At 32.5% G+C, this 22499-nt stretch overlaps 1 protein-coding gene across 1 annotated transcript; it reads left to right on the top strand.

Annotated features, from left to right (window-relative positions):
* Nucleotides 1-1499: 1499 nt before the first annotated feature.
* LOC134694593 (uncharacterized) lies at nt 1500-21050 on the top strand. Its single transcript, XM_063555622.1, has 7 exons — nt 1500-1625; nt 11059-11195; nt 13436-13572; nt 16123-16255; nt 17238-17377; nt 19844-20040; nt 20797-21050. The coding sequence occupies exons 2-7, from the start codon at nt 11075-11077 to the stop codon at nt 20990-20992; spliced, it is 924 nt and encodes a 307-aa protein (XP_063411692.1). The 5' UTR covers nt 1500-1625; nt 11059-11074; the 3' UTR covers nt 20993-21050.
* Nucleotides 21051-22499: the final 1449 nt, after the last annotated feature.

The following is a 22499-nucleotide window of genomic DNA, read 5'->3' as shown; positions in this document are numbered from 1 at the left end:
CTATGCAGTGTATAGATATATCGATGCTTGATATATAGGACTTCTCTTGGACTGAATTTAAATCTTTAATGTGCGTATTTTAATACGTTTACTTTTCTTCATTGGCTAGAGGTATTAGGGGGGGGGGGTGTTGTCTACTTGATATATCATACACATGTTTAACCCGCCGCAATTTTACGCCTGTCACTAGTCACTGAGAAGCTCTGGCCTTTGTTCGTCTTGTATCATGATTTTTAATTTTAATTTATTTTTTGTGTATAATTCGGAGTTAAGTTTTACGTCCATTATCACTGTACTAGTATACATGTTTGTTAAGGGACCAGCTGAAGGACGCCTCCAGGTGCGGAAGTTTCTCGCTACATTGAAGACCCATTGGTGGCCTTCGGTTGTTGTCGTCTGCTCTGTGGTCGGGTTGTTGTTGCTTTGACACATTCCCAATTTCCGTTCGTCAATTTTATTAATCATTGTTCAATGTTTAATTATACTGGTATCTATTCATAAACTTCTTGTTTAATATAATTAAGATATACAAATGGTCTCACCAGAAACATATGATTTAGATATATACAAATGGTCTCACCAGTTACATACATATATCTTTATTGCAAAATTACACCCAAGAGGGTCAAGCAATACAATGAAACAATAATTTTATACTATACAATGCAATACAATAAAATACAATGTAATACAATGAAATACAAAATAATACAATACAATATATAGAAAAATAGAACATTAGAGTTCAATTATAAATGTATGTAAAAAACACCACCATAACCTTGCCTGACACGGGTCTGACTCCCTCAGTTCTAAAGACTGTTTAATGAAGACTCCAATATGACAAACAAGTTCAGGGATGGGGTTTAGAATGTGTTTAAGTTTATTGAATGCATCAAAATGCTGAAATAATGGTACATAGTCTTTTAGATAAACAAAAAGATTAGAACGCAAAGATATGTTAATGTCACAATACAAAAAGAAATGTATATATATGTCTCAGGCCTAGCTCCGACTACTTGTTGGAAGGTAACGTTTAATGACGTTGTGTTGTTAAGGGAATTTTAAGCTTCTCAATGATCAAAATAAGTTTTTGTCAAACTGCTATATAACCAGTGCAATTTTTCTGATTAAACGGTTGGTTCAAATTTTTTGAAATTTTTATATTTTTGTCAAAGGGTCAAAGTAAATACTTTGTCAAAATTTTAATAAAATTAAACGAGCCAAATTAATTTTAGTTCAGGTGTTGGGTACCACCTTAATCTATCTAGTAAACACAATTTCCTTGACTGTTTATTGATTTAGCATTCAATAAATAAAGTTAAAATTCGTCATCATATACATCCCAATGTGCACTTATAAATCGCAATCTCAGGTCGATCATGTATATGACACGTCCCTAGACCCAGACATAACCCCTTCTCAATCAGAACCCCAAGTTTATTGAACTCTTACAATAAGAAATGTTTTCTTTGTATGTGTATATGTGCTTAGTGACAGGGGTAAATATAATTGCAGACATACTGTTTTGTTCAGTGCATGTAGGTGTGTATGCACCTAATCAAGATTTTCTCCATCGCTATTGATCCAACGAGATCCAGCAGTGATCGACAAGCAATTGATAAGTATTATTCGTAATTTTAAATGCATGTGCAATTAAATCTGCATGCGACTGTCTATTTATTATTAATTTTACAATGGTTGTCGATAATAAATACTATAATTTGTTTTAAAAAAGTATTGTTTTAATTTTACGTTTTAGTGGAATATATATAGTTTTGTTTTGATTTATAATTTTTGAGTGTAAAATTTGCATGTATATATGTTTGTAATTCTTTCTTCTTTTTTTTCTCTGCTCTCTAAATTCTCCCCTTTTCTAGGGAGGGATAGATGACAGAGGAGAAGATCACAGTGAATTATATAATTAATTATTATTTCCCGGTTCTCTCTTTAAAGGTCTTTAAACTTGCCAGAGTTTCGGTGTGATTAAATAAAGTTATCGTAGATTTAATACAGTAATGATCCGGAGATAAATCTAAATTTGAAATTAATCTATATTTTGCCTCAGAAATGGATTTTTTTTTTTATTATTCTACTGAATTGTATTCGTTCATTTTCAATTAACATTCGTTTGCATAATAAATAGTAACTGTAATATGCAAAACCTAACAAGAACCGATGTATTTGGGGTCTTGATGGGGACCCTTTATTAATGTAGTTATTAGGCTATTTTTCTAAATTCGTGATGAATTTTGCCAATTATTTTCAGATAAAATAGCCTAATACATTTTGTAATCCTAGACTACATTTATAAAGGATTTCCATCCAAAACCCCTTTATTCTCTATTTTTCAATATTTTTTCTGCAGTTTTAACGGTAAACCCTCGTTATATATTCGGTGAAATCCCATCGAGACCCTCATATATAGTACAGTGAAACCTGACTAAACCTAATCTTGTATAAACCGAAAACCTATATAAACCAAACATGTTCGTAAGCACCGTCATATCAAATTTTGTGCGTTTTGAACCTGATGAAACCGAACATCGGCCAAAACCGAACAAAATCCTAAGTCCCGATGAGGTTCGGTTTAAAAAGGTTTCACTGTATACATATTTGTAAATCGTGCAATTTGATAAAAATAATAATTGATACTGTTTCCCATCATTTCACACGAATCTCTGGAATGTATATTGACCTTTCACCAGGTTATCTCAATGGTCAATATTATAGACAGATAATACTACAGTTAGTAGCCAAAATCATATAACGTCTGACGTGTATGACACAAAACAGTTTTAAGGGGGTATGGGAGTATAAAATAAAAATGATAGAATTTGTTCATACTTTGCCAAAACGTAGTATCTATTGATATATGTAAAAAAAAAAGTAGATATGAAAGGTCACCGTCCATTTTCTCAAGCTACAGGTTGTGACAAAATGACACTTTTTGTATGGATTATACAGGAAAAACACCACTTTCTGATTATAAACTTAACAAAATGACAGAATTGTTAAAAAAAATAAATAAGGAAAAGTTAGCTTTCAGACAATGCTTTGAGAATGTTGAAAGAAAAGATAGGGTCAACGTACTTTTTTTTTTCAGCTAAAAAAATTAGGGTATTACCATGTAGATTCCGTCTGAAAATGTACCGTTTTAGAGTTACCTCCCCTTAAAATGCCATTTTGAAAACATTTAAAAAACAACCAATAATAATCTACACTAGTAAAAGTATTGATATCTATAAGTTATATTCTTATAAATTGGATCTTTTAAGTGAAAATTCACATTGAAAATCTGCATTCATGCATCCAATTTTGCTAACTTGATAGAAAATCTCGACCTTAGATTCCCTGTGTTTTACAATCCAAGAATGCGAAAGACATCCATCGATCATACAAAAGATAAAACTTTTGAACACGCTCTCAATTGAGTTACTCAATGGTTAAGCAAAATAATAAGTTAATGATTAATACTTTTAGATATACATTAAAACGAAAGAAATGTGCAGATGAAACTTCGTATTTTTTTTTAAACTAGACTCAACAAGAGTATCCTAAATCTTACAGCCGGATAGAATAGAATAGAATAGAATATTTTTATTTCCCAAATTACAGGGCCCATAAAGGGCATAAAATCAGATACAATTGATTTACATAATTAGTAACAACAGCAATAAAGGGGCATATACATATATAATTGGAATATAAGCATTGGTCAGAATCAAGCTAAAACCACATATATATTGTGAATAAAAGAATAATAAAATCACATTATACATGCATATGTATTTATTTTCAAATTATTTACTTGACTAAATGTCAGTGTTCATGCCTGATCTCCTAATTCAAAACAGTCACAAATATAACAACCCAGTTTTTTCCATAAGAGTAACATTTTCTTGGGTCAAGAGCCATAAAAATTTAGAAGATTTATTTAAGTTTATAAAATTATAACAATTGTTAGAAATGTCTTGAAAAAAATCGTCCCTTTGAATATCATAAAGAGGGCATTCTAATAAAAAATGAAGCTCATCTTCAACTTTAACAAGTGAGCAATTAGTACAAAGACGCTCAGATCTTTTTATATGCTTTTTTGAATATCTGTCTGTCTCAATTTTTAAAGAGTGAGCACCTATTCTTAATTTACAAATTGACTGCCTTTTTTTGAAGTCCTGCAATTCTAAATATTTTTCTTTTTTAAAACAATTTTTTATGGAAAAATAAGTACCAAGCTTCCCTTTTTCAGAGTTAATTGTTTGATACTTCAGTTTATTCCAAAAAGAGACATAACTTTTACATAGTTTATTTTTAACATACTGACATAAAGAACCAATTGATTGGTCAAAATTTGGTAATTCAATTTCTCTCTGAATAAAATCTATACTAGATTACCATGTATTTACATTAGAGCTATGTAATTGTTTACAACATATAAACGCATCATATAATAGTCCTTCTGTCAAATGTTCCAGTCTATGGCAATATTTTAACATTGATAAAATGACAGTAAAATACATAGGAAATCTACCAAGCTCTGACATTACAGCTATATTACTTGACTTTCTGTTTACACCAAGAATGTATTTCATAAATTTGGTGTGAGATTTTTCAGAAGAATCCTGACCAAAGACTTTTTCTAATATATAAACATTATCTTTTTTACAAGCAGCTGAATCTGTTCTAAACATTCCCCATATTTCACTGCCATATAATAGTATGGGTTTAATTGTATGATCATAAAGATGTAAAAAAGTGGCAATACTAGGGTTAGATGATGACAAGCATCTCTGTAGCTTAAAACAAGCTTTTAAAGATTTGTTGTATAATTCATCTTTACACTGCTTAAATAAACCACTAGATGTAAATTTGATTCCAAGATATCTATATAATTTTGCACTTTCAATCTCTTTACCTCCAAAACGTAAACAGCATTTTAAAAAATTTCCTGGCTTGTTAAAAATTATACTTTTTGTCTTTTTTTAAATTTACATCAAAACACCATTCTACACAATATTCATGTAACATATTAATTCTCTTTTGCAAGCCTTCCTGTGTTTCTGAAAAAATTACTACATCATCAGCATACATAAGACAGTCTACTCTACCGTACGGTTATTAATATTTACTGGATCAGGACAAGATAAAAACTTGTCAGGTAGATCATTGATAAATATTTTAAAAATATTTGGGCTTAAAACATCACCTTGTCTAACCCCTATAAATGATTTAAAACATGGAGTCATTTCATTATCAATTTTAACACAGAGGTCACTTTTACTATACATGTCTTTAATGATAGAATAAAACTTTCCAGTAATATTGTTTGTTAAGAGCTTATATCTGTGATACCCCGATGGATCACTTTATTAAAAGTCTGTTTAAAATCTACAAAACAGGCAAATAGTTTGCCCCCTTTTTTACTTATATATTTATCAATAATGGTTTTTAAAACAAAAACATGATCAGATGGTCTACATTTTTTTTTAAATCCAATTTGACATGGATTAGTCACTGATTCTTTTACCAAAAATTTATCTAGTCTGTTATTCAAAACAGAGTTAAACAATTTACCAACACAAGAATTAATGGCAATGCCACGATAATTATCTGTTTTACTTGGATCACCAGACTTAAAAACAGCAGATAAATAGACTGATGACCACTGCATTGGATAAATACCAGATGAAAAAACATGATTAAACAGTTTCTGAATTAAAGGATTTAGAACTAAACTTCCTGCCTTTAGCATCTCATTAGGTATACCATCCAGACCTGAGGCTGGTCTTTAGTGGATAATCTATAATCTAATTCACAAAAAGTTTTATTTTTTTCCATATTTTCTATTATAGAATTAATTTCTTTAATTCTTGTCTCACTTATTGAAGATCTGAAAAATGATTAAACCAGGCTTCTGGTTCTACTGACTTTCCTTTACTATCATCTGTAGACTCCTTTAAAGAATTTATAAGTTTCCAGTATTGTTTTGGATCAGAATCTCTTAAATTGTCAAGGCTAATCAGGATGGACTGTTTAAATGTGCGCATTTTATATTTACGCAATTTATTGTACTCTCTGTAGCATTTAAAATATGAACCTCTGACAATAGGATCATACGGAAATTTTGACAATAATTCTCCTTTAGATACTAGAATTTTCCTCTTTACACCTAAATCAAAATCAAACCATTTACAATTAGGTTTTCTTTTTTAGATGATTTATGGCGAAAAATATTTGCCTTTGTAGCAGCAACATTTAGTATGTTTAAAAAATCAGGAACTGCTCTCTCTGAATCTTCATTGTCATAATCATGATTCATAAAATTATTTAAAAGAGATTGGCAAACAGGGTGGCAAAGTGCATCTTGAAAGTGACTGGTTGATGATTTTGTCCACTTATAACCACCCGGAAATGCATTCATTTTTAACTTATTAACAGACAAATGTGAAGAATAAGTTGCTAAAATTCCAAAAGACAACTTACGACAATCTGAAAAATTTGGGATGAAATCTGATATTTTGAAAGATAAAATTTTAGGTAAAAGTGCCTCTGAGACAATAACATAATCTACAACACTCGATCCTGTGGGTAACTATGGCATGTAAATTTACCATACAAATCTCCCAATACTCTTCCATTTAAAATTCTCATTTTTGTAGATATACATAAATCTAATAACTGTTTACCTCTAACATCAACCTTACTATCATAACTATGTCTTACATCTTGAATAGTATCACAATCATAATCATTATATATAGGTAAGTGAGTATCATAAACATCATTTTGTATAAAATCTGGCTCAGATCCTGACCGAGCATTCAAATCACCACATAATATAATATCTCCTAACTGTTTATAAGTGCATGTCATATCCTTTTCAATACTATCTAATACATCATCATCAGACTGATGTAAATAACTTGACATACTTGGAATTATATAAGCTAGACACAAATATATATCATTTGTTAGATTAAAAAAGTTCTTATTCAGTTTAATCCACTGATAATCTTTACTTGTATTTTGCAAAATGTTTATGCCTGGACGGATAATATTCTTTATTAGTATACCAAAACCTCCGTAAAATCTTGAATTAGAGGACTGTACTCTACAAACTGGGAAAAAATTGTATCCCTCAACACTAATAGGGGTGTTATATCCCAAATCTGTTTCTGTCAATAGTATAATATCATAATGAATGATCTGTTTTAGAAATGAGGGGTCATGTAATTTATTGTAGGATTTTGAAATTAAGCCCCCAACATTCCACACACACAAAAATAAATTAGATATTAGAATATTCTTGGATATAATTTTCTTTGAACAAAATTCGTTCATGAGCTGTTTACACCTTACCCACGATTTCAGAGTAGATTACATAGGACTTCATAATGCTTAAGTTTTAGTTTTCGGTAGAATAATGCATGGTGGATGATGTTTTCTCAAGTTTTCAGTGCATTGTGTTGTGGATTGCGACCCCCCCCCCCCCCCAAAAAAAAAAAAGATAATAACCCACAAAACCAGGGGTCCCGCTGTATACACGTTCTTCCAAATAAAATTGCTGCAATGAAGCAAGTGCATGGACTCCGATTTAGTTGGTATTGTTTTAAAAATACGTTAGTTTTTTTTCTCGCAAAATAACATATTTCAGTTTATTGTTACCCTAGATAAGAAAGTTTGGCAAAGAAAAAGTACACTCAAAGTACACCGCGCTCGAAATACTGATGAAAGTTTATTGGAAGTATCTTTACCGGTGTATAATACACCGCGTAGAAGAATTCTTTAAAGAAAAATATTTTTCTATCCCGTCCAGCAGTAAAATCGTGAAATTGTAGTCGAAGTATAGCGTCCGTTTGTCTATAAGGGATGTTTAAAGTTAAAGAACAAAAAGACCGATCTTTGTCCAGTTGAAATTGACTACTTAACCCAGTGCGGGGCGTTTGCGCTTTTTCATAGGACATTTGTGCATTTATTTTTGAACACTTGCGTTTCAAATCATAGGACATTTTGCGCTTTTTAAAAATAGACATTTGCAATATTTGGTTTTTTTACTATCCCCCTTTTTTTATCCGGGCTTGAGACCCGCAGGTTTGACCTCTCAGAGTTAAAAGTTTAAAAATCATTGCATAGCACATTTCTTAGCACATTGATATATGTTAAAAAGTTTATATACAGCTAAAACTAGTAAAAGAAAACATTCTTAAGACAAGTTAACACGTACAGTCATAACAGGTCAGTTTTCGCTTGATATCTGAACCAAAGAACCGAAAAAAATAGCTCTTGTTAAATTATCTGTTCTGACTGGTATTTCTCCCATATTTCAAATAAATAATCTTGTTTTTCAATTCTGTGGTGCCTGTTCATCAATATAACAAATCGTAATGTAATTAACCGACTGTTGTTAAATGATACTCGAGCTCTTCAAAAAGAAAAACAACATTTACAGAACAGAATGAGTGAGTAGAACTGTTCATTAAAGTGGGCATGGAAGGATTCTGCACCATTTGTCATAATAATGGAAAATCTAAGTTAAATATAATTCATCTACGTAATATTGCTTCTCCTTAAAATTACAGATTGACGACGATAGGCAAAAAGCGCAAATGTCCGGTCAATTTAATACAGGTGAATCAAAATTTAAAGCGCAAATGTTCATAGTATTTGAAGCGCAAATGTCCTATCGTTTTACAGGTAAAAAAAGCGCAAACGGCCTTTGCCCACTTAAACAGTATCATTATTAATGTATTGTAAAAAAAAATGCATTGCATCTGGATATATGCAAACATGCAACAATAAATATCTTTATTAGATGCACGTCTGTCTTTCGATGAATACTTGAACTACTAAAAGAACAATATACAATGTATAGCTGTGATTACTGCACTTCTTATGCTTAATCAGGAATATTATTATCTATTTGTTTGATGTGTTTGAGTTTTAAAGAGGTAGGGTCAATTTGCCGGGAATTTTTTTCATAGGAGGGCCAATTTCAAAAAGTGCCGACCGAATAAAATTTACTATAAAAACAAAAAATGTTTTTTGATCAATTTCTCGATTTACATATATTATGATACGTGTAATCAATAGTAAACTTAACCCTAAAAAAAGGATGAAAGTCCAATATGCGGATGTTCGGGTGTTTTTAGGTGGAAAAATAGGGAATCCCCCGAGAAGGACATTTCAAACCAGAAAAAGTTATACTTTTTAGGACTGTTGTTATTCATACTAATTTTCCCCTCAAAAATGAAATTGGTTTAGTGTGTCCTTATTACATTCTGGTTCATTTCGACTATATAATTTACTAGTATATCATTTTACATGTATCAAAGAAAAAATAATGTATCGCTTATTGTGTGCAATCCTATGACTGTCCATACTCTTGAGTTACTTTCTGTTCATGTGTTTACATTTATTACATATATTCAAAGGACAACTGCCGTCAAACTGATGTAGGTGCATATACATATCCAATAACACAAGAATTAGTTCTATAAAAATGAAGCGGGTGTATTACTCAATTTATTTCACTTGACTGGGCGGAGTTTAACCGGTTCGCTCATAATAAACCAGTCCATCTATAGATAGGTGTATTAGGATAAACTCATCAATGAAGTGTTCAGTAATTCTTTCGTAAATTCCTTTGATGACACTGATAGGTGATTAGAAATCAGTAATAATTATAACGGCAATCATCCTTATCACACACATCTTCAAATAGACTGTCCTTATGCAAATTAAAACCTAGCTCCGCCCGATCAGTTGAAATAACATTGGTAATACTATACACATAACTTAAAATAAGGCCATGGTATAAAAGTTTCAAAACAACAAAAAACATTTTTTCCGAACCTTTTTTGAACATGGTATTATATATATATGTAACAAATGCAGTTAACAACAATTTTGTCGCCAATTCACAAACTGTATAGATACTAGAACTTAAATTTTTACCACCGTTCCTACACCGGTGCCTTCGTCATCAGAAAATAACACAACAGAACAAATCAGTTACACTACAAATCGTAATTGTAGGTAAAACACCCAGAAGCAGTTGCATCTGTATCACAACGAAGGGCCGATTTGCTAAAATGACAGAAAAGTCAATATAACATGTGTTAGCAACACAGTGTAATCTATGACCAACTGATGAGGCCCCTCATGGGTGGGGGGGGGGGGGGTCCTAGAAATCACATAATCACCTTTTTTTTGCCAATATAATCACATAATCATTAAATATTTGCTTATCTTTAGTAATCAAATAATCATAAACTAAAAATACGGTCCTAGGTAATCAAATAATCATGAAATATTTGGCTTAATAATCAAATAATCATTAAAAAAACGGCCAAGTAATCACATAATCAAAAACCCCATGAGGGCCCTCACTGATGTAAGATGTTCTCCGGTTAAGATATAAACATTATCTTATCTTGTCTTATCTTATCTTATAGATGATAAAACCTTAAAAGCCCAAGACAAATTAAATACGTATATACAGATAAACATATATTCAGAATGAGAAAATCACGATTTGAATTTGTTCGATATCATTTGGCTCATTGCCAAGTTACGTGGTATGGCACCTTGCATAAAGGGTGTTAATAATAAAATAGAATCAAAGTTAAAAAATCAATAGTCTTGGCCTTCAATTAAGCTTGTTTTTGTATGAATACCTGTTCAAGGAATGAACATAGATGATGTAATGTATTTTCATTTACTATAATAAGCATCTATCAGGCTATTTAAAACATGATTTAACCTATCTTATCGAATGAAACAAATTGCCGGTAAATTGGCTCTGACTATGCGGTATGGGCTTTGCTCATTGTTGAATGCCGTACGGTGACCCATAGTTGTTAATGTTTGTGTCATTTTGGTCTGTTGTGGATAGTTGTCTCATTGGCAATCATACCACATCTTCTTTTTTTAATCTACCTCTTTTGCCAGTCGGTTTTGAGTTTTCCTCGGAGTTCAGTATTTTTGTGATTTTACTTTTTTTCCATACTAGCGCTTTAAGTTTTTATTTTCAATTCACATCATAATTTTTTTTTACAGGACAAAATAGATCACAATGGGTGACAATAGTTCGGCAGGAAAAGTCTGCATATTCATATGTGCTTTACTGATAGGTGGCGTTATACTTATCGCCGTCTTGGTCGGCACGTCAATGAAAAAACTGGCCACAGGCGAAGGTAATATACTTGTCAACACATGTAACGACATATGGGGCATATACTCGATATAGGACTTGAAATTGTCATTGAATATGATAGACACAGGATGGAAACTTTTTTAAAAATGATAAAATCATAAAAAAGGGGGGTGCAGTTGTACAAATTCACATGATCAGGACTGAAAATGAGAAAATTCCTTGATAAACATTTATTAAACACAGCACCAGTTAAATTTATTTCGGCGAAAAAGGCAAAAGTGCATGTGGTTTTAATTTTTTTAGAGAAAAATAGTATTATGTATTTATTGTATTCAGTATTCAAATATCTGCGAAAGATATCACAATTTTAATCCGACCATGTTTTTTTTCTATTTTTTTAATTTACAGTTTATTTATATCGTTTTCATTTATTTTCATTATAACACTTTCAATAATATATTCGAAATTGTTCGTCCCATTTAAGATTTTCTCCATTTTTAAAAATAGGCATGAAAATTCAGGATATATCGTAATTCTAATCATAACATGAGGGTCAAGAAGATGGGTTCTTCATTTGTGTAAACTCTGACTTTTACGTTTTATACTTTTTATACTTTTAGCACCCCACTATTCTATATTCTATATTCTTTATTATTTTTTGTTTATATTTTTCTATTCTTTATAAATATTGTCTGTTATTTTCTATTCTTGATACTTATAAGCACCCCCTAGTCTATTATATTCTTTATTGTTTTTTTTTTAAATTTCTCTATTCTTTATAGAACATCTTTGATATTGTTAACCTTAATTCTGCACTTTTTGCCCATTATCATCTGTTAACCCCATCCAGACCCTCTTCCGTGGCTAATGATTTTATCATATACAAAATAAGTACTTATACAAAAACAAACATTATTCAATATGTATCTTCACTTTAGTTTATCTATATTTATTCATCATGTGTATAGTGGATTGGGAAATTAGTTATTACAACTAATAGTAATCCCTTTCCACAGGTGCGAGTACTGCTTTGTAGAGGCATTACGTATACACTGCTCATTTCGAAATCTACAAGGGTGTCTTTTACGTGCAAGAGATATTGCTCTATCTTTTGGGGTCAGTCATTTATTGTCCGCTTCCGACGGACTATCATTGTTTCTCAAGACCATACCCGCAAATGGTGTCAAGAAAGGGTAGAGAATTAAGTCCATATATGGGACTTTCTCCCCGGGTAAATTATCGAACCAGGAATATTTGTGTCACTTTGTAGTTCGATGCTAACCGCTACGTTACGGCTCTAATCATGACTTTATTTCATTCACATGATTGATCATGAATCATACGTATATTTACGAATATCAAAATAATTGAGGGACGATGTGGATGAGGTTTTTAGAATAGAAAATAATGGGCAAAGAGAATAAAGACTATAAAAAAATGGGCCACCAAACAAAGAATAAAGATTAATGGTGTGCTAAAATATAAAGAATAATTGTGAAAACCTAAATAATTGCCTATTGGTAAAAATATACTAAATACAGAAAAGAATAAAATTGAGAATGGAAATGGGGAATGTGTCAAAGAGACAACAACCCGACCATAGAAAAATCGACATTGCTATCCAGAATACAGTTATCAAGTAACTGCAGCATTCGGCAATGCTCGGTAGAATCCGTTATTCTCCTAGATAAGGGTACGTAAACGAATGGTAACTACAGAATAGCTATTATTTCTTAAGTCATAGAACAATGCACAAAACATTAGAGAAAACAGAAACGGAGGACCCCATCCATACCCTCTTGATTAATTTTCAATTTCAAAAATGCAAAAATATTTCTAAATCTAGCGGATATGATATATATAAGAAGATGCGGTATGAGTGACAATGGGACAACTCTTCATCTAAGTAACAATTTTTAAAAGTACACCATTATAGGTCAAGGTACGGTCTTCAACACGGAGCCTTGGCTCACACCAAACAGCAAGCTATAAAGGGCATAACAAATTACATGTGTAAAACCATTCAAACGGGATAACCAACGGTCTAATCTATATAAAAAAAACGAGAAACACTTATGAACCACATCAACAATCAACAACTACTGAACATCAGATTCCTGACATAGGACAGGTGCAAACAATTGCAACAGGTTTTAACGTTTTACAAACATTCATCCTTATCTGAAACAATAGTGTAACCTCACAAAATAGAAAGACACACTTTAAAATATCAATTCAAATGGCGTGACTCAGTTAAAAAAACATAATGTTTATTTTCAGTTGGAATCAAGTATGACACTTTCCAAAAGGATCTAGGCACGGAAACTTTAAGAGAAGGTTTACATCTGGGACCCCCGGGATACGAATTTATTATTTTCCCCAGTACATACAAGTCACTGACTTTCGATGACTTAGAAGTAAGTATACAAGTTAGACTGGTTTCCAGTCCTTTATCTGTTTGGCTCTGACACCCATCTCGTATGCCCGTATTATTAGTATACAATTATTCAATCTGATGTTGTTTCCACGGTCTGATTACAAGGATCTCACAACGCTCTGTTCTATTTCTGTTTTAACAATCATCCTGGATTCCAAGATTTCATCCTGATCAACTTCTTACTTCATTTGGTCTTTTAATCTTGTTTTGATTCAAACGTCACTGATGAGTCTTTTTGTAAAGGATATACGCGTGTCTGGCGCAAATACAAAATTTCAATCCTGGTATCTATGATATGTTTATTTACAACCACTTGGTCGATGCCACTGCTTGTGGAGTTTTGATTCCCCGATGTGATGGTATTACCAGCCCAGTAATCATCACTTCGCCGTTTACAAAACTTTGAATTTTTAAAATACTAATACTTTTCTACCTCAGAAATTCATTACCATAGCTGTATTTGCCAAAACCTTTTTTTTTTTTATTCGAGCGTCACTGATGAGTCTTTTGTAGACGAAAAGTGCATCTGTCGCAAATACAAAATTTCAATCCTGGTATCTATGAAATGTTTATTTACAACCACTTGGTCGATGCCACTGCTTGTGGAGTTTTTATTCCCCGATGTGATGGTACATGTATTAACAGCCCAGTAATCGCACTTCGCTGTTTACAAAACTTTGAATTTTTAAAATACTAATACTTTTCTACCTCAGAAATTGATTACCATAGCTGTATTTGTCAAAACCTTTTTTTATTTTATTCGAGCGTCACTGATGAGTCTTTTGTAGACGAAAAGTGCATCTGTCGCAAATACAAAATTTCAATCCTGGTATCTATGATGAGTTTATTATGATACACACGTACAACAATTTGAAGGCAACATTTCATTGGTTGATTTCAAAATGTCCCTGGGGGGTTTTGCGTGCAAGATGGCTCTTACAGTCCTGCGAAAGCTTCAAGGGGGGCCTTCAAATGTAATTTTATGTTGTTTGTTGGCTTCTTTATACTTTTAAAAGCCAATAGCAGTTGTGAAATTAACAGTTTTGTTTAAAGTTGAAGACAAAATTGCTCTTTCAAAATTTCCATTTAGAAGCCTTCATGGGGGAAATCTCCCGCTAATAGTGACAGTTGGCAGGTATGAGTAATGTCAGATCCCTGTAAACAGACGATCACAGATTGAGAATCTTTAATGAAAGAGGGGCGAAAGATACCAGAGGAGGGACAATCAAACTCATAAATCGAAAATAAACTGACAACGCCATGGCTAAATATAAAAAAGGCAAACAGACAAACTAGTATATATATTTGTTAAGGACCAGATGAAGGACGCCTCCGGGTGCAGGAGTTTCTCGCTACATTGAAGACCCATTGTGGCCTTGAGCTGTTGTTTGCTCTATGGTCGGGTTGTTGTCGCTTTGACACATTCCCAATTTCCTTTCGCAATTTCATTTGTAAACAATAGTACACATGACACAACGTAGAAAACGAAAGAATAAACACAAACAAACAACACATACCCCTCAGGTGCTCCGGAAGGGTAAGCAGATCCTGCTCCATATGTGGCACCAATTGTGTTGCCCATGTTATAGCAAATTCGATATATAGTCTAATTCGGTAGGTCACATTCATGAAAGGGAAGGGGATTGTAGGTACGACGAAAGGAACATAGCCGATATCATCAGTGAAACGGTTATTCCATAACGGTCAACCAACTCGTGATGGCGTACGTAAAATTTACGAAGGGATGAATTGCATTTCAAGACAGCTCTGAAATCTATACGTTTATAACAGGCTATATATTAAAGGGATGTGATAATATGAGCAGTCCGCATGATATTGCACTATTCTGTTATGAGGTTTAACTTTTGGTTTATAGTAGTTATATATGTGACATATGATAAACATAGTTTTTTTGTCACATTAACTTGAAACTTAGTTAAGAAAAAAACATTTTGATGTGATGGTTTTGACAATTTTGTTTGTCATGACTAGTGTAACAAAGCTTGGCCTTCTCTTCTGGCACTCCAATTTCCACTATCACTAGACACTGACCGCAACGAAATGGCCCATGTATCACTAAAAGTTGGGTTAAATACAAAAATAAATTATATAATAAATAAATCAATCATCATGTCAATGACGTTTTAAATTCATAATGAAACGTTTTACTACAGACTTATTTCTACTTTTCTACTATTTTCGATCAATATAATGTATACATATCGAATCGGCAATCTGCATCTGTATCTGTGTAAGGAATTCCCTCCTTCAAAGGAGCACTTCTTTTCAGAATCGGGTTTTAAAAGTTCACAATATATATTTACAGGACTATATTTACAGGGGTCTTCGGTATACAAAAAACGCAAAAATCTACGCCCGTGGGGTGAATGTTGGCTACATTCAATGGCCATTTCGTTTGTTTGACGGTAGAGCTCAGGTGACTCCGCTTCTCTCCTCCTATCAAGATGGATGAGGTACGGAATCAGCCGAGTTGTGTCGAAAGATTGTATATCATTTCTTCTACTTGTAGTGTTTAAACAAAGATGGAGTGAAAATAACCCTGGATGTGACATATCAATATAAAGTGAAATCTTCCAAACTGAGGGCTGTGATAATGGACTTTAGAAACTTAGACGGCTACACAAATGTTCTCATAAATGCAGGTATATAATCTTTATATAATCTAATTTTGGATGTAACGAATCTTCTGATTGGCTGAAAGTTCTGAGGGCGGTGATGATAAACTTCTGATGCGTTGATGGCCACACAAATGTTCTCAGAAATGCAAGTATATCTTCTTATAATTTAATTTTGGATTATACGAACTTTCTGATTTGCTGACAGTGTTTTGTTTATCAGCTTATAGTCATTTATTTCATGTGATCTTGGCTTCATCAACGTTTTTTCATGATTTACTCCGTTTGAAATGGAATTTAGAATTAAATTAAAAGTACATGTAATGACTGTAATATTTGTTTTTGTCTATTCTAAATAACATAAAACATTTGGTGCATACTTTAAAATAACAATCTACGTGGGTTATTCATTGTGCACCACATTTTTGATGTTATTACTTCATAGACAAAAAATATATTACAGTCATTCCTAAAAATAATCTAAATCTTAACTTAACATAAAATAATCAGACATACAACGGAAACAAATGTTCTTGTTTGATAAATTGATTTGGATGTAATACGTCTACTGATTGGCTGAAAGTTTTAAGGGCGGTGATAATAGACTTTAGAAACGCAGATGGCTGCATAAATGTTCTCAGAAATGCAGTTATATCTTTAACCCGACTAATCACTATCGATCGCAACATCGAGAGGACACTGACCAATAGAAGTCGCTGAATCATCTTCTAAACATAAAATAATCATACATAATCAGGAAACAAATGTTTTTGTTTGATAATTTGATTTTGGATGTAACGCGTCTGCTGAATGGCTGACATTTTTTTGTCTATCAGCTCATATTGCTTCCATAAAAATGTATTTTTAGCCATTCGTCACAACTCGGCCGTTTCCGTGTCTCCATCTAAGATAGTGGGAAAGTAGCGTATTCACCCGAGGATTGCCGATTGGTAGCATAGCAAGAAGATCGTTACCACTGTTTCGGAGTTTGCATTTATTTATGTTTCAGGAAGATCTGCTTTACACGAATCTTGCAGTTATTTCAATACGTCACAATTCCAAGCTGAACGAGCAATTTTCCAGGAAAAAGTCCAAGAACAAATTGAATTAAGATATGAAGAGCTCCATGCAATAATTACTGATTTACAGGTTAGGGTGTTTTTAATCACTTTTGATCTGAGATATCTGCTTCCACGGATTTGGATTTTATTTTCGTTTTTCTTTTTTAGCAAATTATTTGCAATGCAAACAGAATGACAGAGTGCTTGAAGTTTAAAAGATGGACGGGAAACTATTTCAACTTTAACTTTGTCTGACACGGATAAAACATTCTTAATACGCTCATCTGATTCAAACTTTTTTGAAAATGTTTTGTTCCAACAAAATAAAAGCGCTCGAGTTGAACGACTGCATTCTAGAACGCCTACAAATACCCGAAACTAAGGGACAACAGATAATTGTATGTCGTCATTGAATATCAGAGATAAGAAGCTTCTTTGCTCTAAAAAGGGGAACACATATGTTTACTAGTGTAACTTTTGTAGCACGAACGATGATAATCTGCCTTCACGGAGTTCTTCAAATTAACATGTTCACCTCATCCAATCTTGTATCCAATTTAGATACAAAAATCGACTTCCCTATACTGGTAAATTAACTCAAAATTTCAGTCGATTTTTTTGGGGGGCATATTATTTAAGCACTGCATAAAATTTAACGACTTTTGTCTTTTCTTTGGACTTAATGGAGCAAGTTGCAACGGACTTGACATATCACGGAATATTTACTGAAACTATCCGTCAATTATTTTTATTTTACAATAACACTTTTTTTTAATGTTTTTAAAAAAAAAATCATAGAATATAAACATATACAAACAACGTATGTGGCATATATCAGTGCACTTTGATAAAGATGTGTGTATATAATAGCGAAAAAGGTAGTAATTTCATTTACCAGTTTAGAGCAAATTATTGACTAATACACAAAATGTGACGGAAGGCAAGTGATTGAGTTCCGTGTTGAAATTAAAGTTTTTTACTCATTCTTTTTCCATTGATTTCTTAAGGTTTTTTCATATTTTGGTTCCGAAATTTTGATCTCTTTTTAGTTTTATGAAATACTATATGCTTAAAATATAATGGGATAATCTTTATTACTACTATGAAGAAAAAACTAAAGTTTGTGTCCAAATTTGCAATTAAAATTACCACAATTTTAAACAGTCAAACTTCGCAAATTTTATAGATTAGAAGAAATTAAAGTACTGAATAGACTATTTTGACATATAAATATAGCTTCAGGAAAAACTATTTCAATTAAATGTAGACAAACAGACACAATTTTTCATTTTGAAAAAGGGGAGTTGAAACTCTCCAATATACTACTAGTCATTAAAACGACTTTTTAGAAAAATGTGACCGTACGAAATTCTGACGACAGGGCAAAAACGAAAGAAGACATATTTGTCTTTAAGTTAAGACCATTTTTAGCCGTGTGTTATTTGGGGAGATTAAACTCGCGATCTAGACGACTTTTTACACTTCTGTCAACGCACTATCATAAGTGACGCTCATATCAAAATATCTATAAAGCCAAACAAGTACAAAGTTGAAGAGCATTGAGTTAAAAGTTGTGCCAAATACGGCTAACTAAATCTATGCCTGGGTTTAGAAAATCCTTAGTTTTTCGAAAAAATCAAAGTTTTGTAAACAGGAAATTTGTAAAAATGACCACATTATTGAAAATTGACAAAATGTTAACGAAAATGCGCTTTACGCTTATGTGGGCCAAGGCTTACACACAATGAAAATACACAATAATACATTAAGCATCTCATGAGAGAGAGAAATTGCATTTGTAGTGTGATGTTCTTTGTATCATATTGACGAAGTCTTTGAGGCTTGACTAAATGTGCTGTGTATGATGGCGGCGTCATCATTTTTTTTCTTCAAAATGTCTGATTAGAAACTTAAAGGGGACCCATACACTTTATGGCAATATCAGATATTTGATGTACATCAGTATAATCATTGCATGGCATATCTCACTTCCAGAAAGATCATTAAGTATCGCAACATCAGTCATTGTCTATTGCCTTTAAATCTTTTGTATAGTAAACATTTTAACATGTTTATACATTCAATTATCAGAAAGCAAACAAAAAACACATGCAAAACCTTGTTTACACTCACAAATTACTTCGCCAATGGAAGACTTCGTGCATAAAATTGTCTGCCAAAAAAAAAAAAATATGCGCATAGGCTATTTTTTCTGTTGCACGACTCTTACCAATGCAGTAAATAGTTATCAAAGGTACCAGGCAGTGACGCTCAAATCAAAATAATTAAGCCAAACAAGTATAAAGTTGAAGAGTATTCATTAATGATCCAAAGTCCACAAAGTTATGCCTGATACGAATAAGGTAATCTATGCCTTTGATAAGAACATTCTTAGTATTTTGAATAGTTAATACTTTTGCAAACAGAAAATTTATAAAAATGACCATATAATTGATATTCACGTCAACACCGAAGTTCTACCTACTGAGCTGGTGATAATACATTTGGATTGAATTATTGAATGGTTCTAACTATGAATATGATATAATTGCAGGTGAGCAATATAGATAGACCGTCAGAGTATGAAAGTGCAATTAGGAGTAAAGAAAGAGCTAGAGAAGATATCCAAGTAGCAAACAATGAACGTCCAAGACTACTTACTGAGGCGACGACGAAGCAAAGAGAAGCTGAAACTCAAGCAAAGATAATTATTGACAAGGCGGAGTCAGATGCTCGTATTTTAGCTAACAAGTAAGTAGTTTTGTACAGAACACACGGGTTGATCTATTAATGTGAGAAGGGGGTGTGATCCATTAGAGCGTTAGAGACAATGGAAAAAAACTTGGACGATCTTATGCTTAAATAAGACATATTTATTGTTAGAAACAGTAGGGCAACCAAAAGAAAGCGTCCATGTCCCGCCACCGTGCCTTATACATCAAAGCCGTTAACAATGTATTTACGTTTATCACCAAACATGGTACAAACCGTGCACAGATAAAGTGGAAAATGTATAAAAATGTTAAAGTAGAAAAAAGTAACATAAAAAATACTGAAAATTCAAAACGGAAAGGGCAAAATGAAAATTTCAAACAAATAAAACAAATGGATAACAACCGTCATATTTCTGAGTAGGTACAGATATTATCTTACGTAGAAAATGGTGATTAATACTGCTTTAATAGCTAACAAAACTTCTTGACTTGTATAACAGTCTTCTCAAATTTCACTATATTGACATAAAAAAACATGCATAATAGATAAAAATGTCAAAATTAGGGGTTCAGCAGTCAACAGTGTGTCTAATTTTAATGACTGTATAAAAAATATGTAACAAAGAAGCACATGAATGCATATATAGACAAAGCACATTAGCGCAAATTATAGACAAGAAAACAAAAAATTACCATAGCACAATAACACAATGAGAGAATGTATATATATGTACAGAGTTTAAAGGTTATGTATGTTTCACATGTTACAGTTACCTTCTTTTGTCTATTCCAGAGCCCATACCGAGGCCCAGGCAATTATTGCCCAGTACAGAAAAGAATCAGAGGCCTATAAACAGATCGTTGATGCCACAGGTCTTGCCTTCAGTATTGAAGGTTTTATCTCGTATCTAGGTGTTCGTGTAATTGCTGATGCCACGAACCCAGTATACATCGGTTTGGACAGTCCTGCACACACTGTTTACCCTTGAATATTAACTATGTTGCTGGAATATGTTTAGTACCTGGTTCCGAAAACCTAGTCTAAAACTATTTACTCCTTGAATATTTATTAAGATACTGAAATATGTTTGATAACTGAGGCCAAGAGCCGAGTCTGCATCGATTCTGACAGTCCTGCAAAACTGTTTATCTTTGAATATTTATAACGATACTGAAATATGTTTGGCTCCTGATGCTTAGAACGCAGTCTTCATCGGTTTTGACAGCCCTATACTAAAGCAATGAATATTTACTTAGTTGATTTTGACAGCCCTTCAAAAACTATTTACTCCTTGAATATTTATTAAGATACTGAAATATGTTTGATAACTGAGGCCAAGAGCCGAGTCTGCATCGATTCTGACAGTCCTGCAAAACTGTTTATCTTTGAATATTTATAACGATACTGAAATATGTTTGGCTCCTGATGCTTAGAACGCAGTCTTCATCGGTTTTGACAGCCCTATACTAAAGCAATGAATATTTACTTAGTTACTGAAATATTTTTTGTTGCATATTCGTGATCCTATGATTCTGTGATAAAACCATATGATAAGCCATTCTTTTGTGTGGATATTACATATTGTTAAATTATGTCAGATATGTTTTAGTTTTAAGGCACTATGTTTCCAGAAATTTTTTATACGTATTATGGTATACAAATGTCCGGCGTCCGTCCGTCTGTCCGTCTGTCTGTCGTACCGACTGTCTGTCCCTCTGTCTGTCCGGCGTAAACATGTCGCACCGTTACTTAAAACGACTTATCCAAATTTCATGAAACTTAATATAGTAGTTGTTTCTTATGATGGTCAAATGATCTGTATACTTTTGGTGAATATAAGATTAAAACTTTTTGAGTTACGGCACTTTGTAACTAAAACATGGGTGTGTTTTATTTCCCTTGTCGCACTGCATCTCAAAAACGATTTTTGATTATTGCTTAAAACTTTACACACTTCTAAGTTATATTAATCTTAAGATCTGTATACCTTTTGGTGATGGTTCAAAATTTCATTTTTGAGTTATTGAGTATTTTGTAAAAAAAGGAGGTTGTTTTTTTTACATGTCACGCCGTATCTCAAAAATGATTTATGATTATTGCTTAAAACTTTATACACTTTTTTGTTATATTAATTTTAAGATCTGTATACTTTTTGGTAATGCTTAAAACTTTTTTTTTTAGTTCTTGATTATTTTGTTAAAAAGGGGGAATTTTTTTTTACATGTCGCGCCTTATCGCAAAAACAATTTATGATTATTACTTAACACTTTACACACTTCTTTGTTATATTAATCTAAAGATCTGTATACTTTTTGGTTTTGATTAATATTAATTTTTTTGTAAAAACAAAAAGAGGGGGGTCCACATGTCCCGCCGTATCTCAAAAACAATATATGGTTATTGCCGAAAACTTTCTCAGAAACCATTTATGATTATTGCATAAAACTTCCACACAAGACACTGGGCGTAGCATGCGCTCATGACGCAGCTGTTTA

Source organism: Mytilus trossulus, chromosome 13, assembly GCF_036588685.1.
Source record: "Mytilus trossulus isolate FHL-02 chromosome 13, PNRI_Mtr1.1.1.hap1, whole genome shotgun sequence".
NCBI lineage: Eukaryota > Metazoa > Mollusca > Bivalvia > Mytilida > Mytilidae > Mytilus > Mytilus trossulus.
The sequence above is the reverse complement of the archived record's forward strand: the minus strand, read 5'-3'. Positions and strand labels throughout refer to the sequence as shown.

What these genes read in the sequence shown, in the direction of transcription:
- LOC134694593 (XM_063555622.1), top strand. Translation starts at nt 11,075, where the DNA reads ATGGGTGACAATAGTTCGGCAGGAAAAGTCTGCATATTCATATGTGCT. An exon ending in AAATGTTCTCATAAATGCAG is followed by an intron (nt 16,256 to 17,237) that starts GTATATAATCTT and finishes TTTATGTTTCAG; the next exon opens with GAAGATCTGCTTTACACGAA. An exon ending in GCTCGTATTTTAGCTAACAA is followed by an intron (nt 20,041 to 20,796) that starts GTAAGTAGTTTT and finishes TGTCTATTCCAG; the next exon opens with AGCCCATACCGAGGCCCAGG.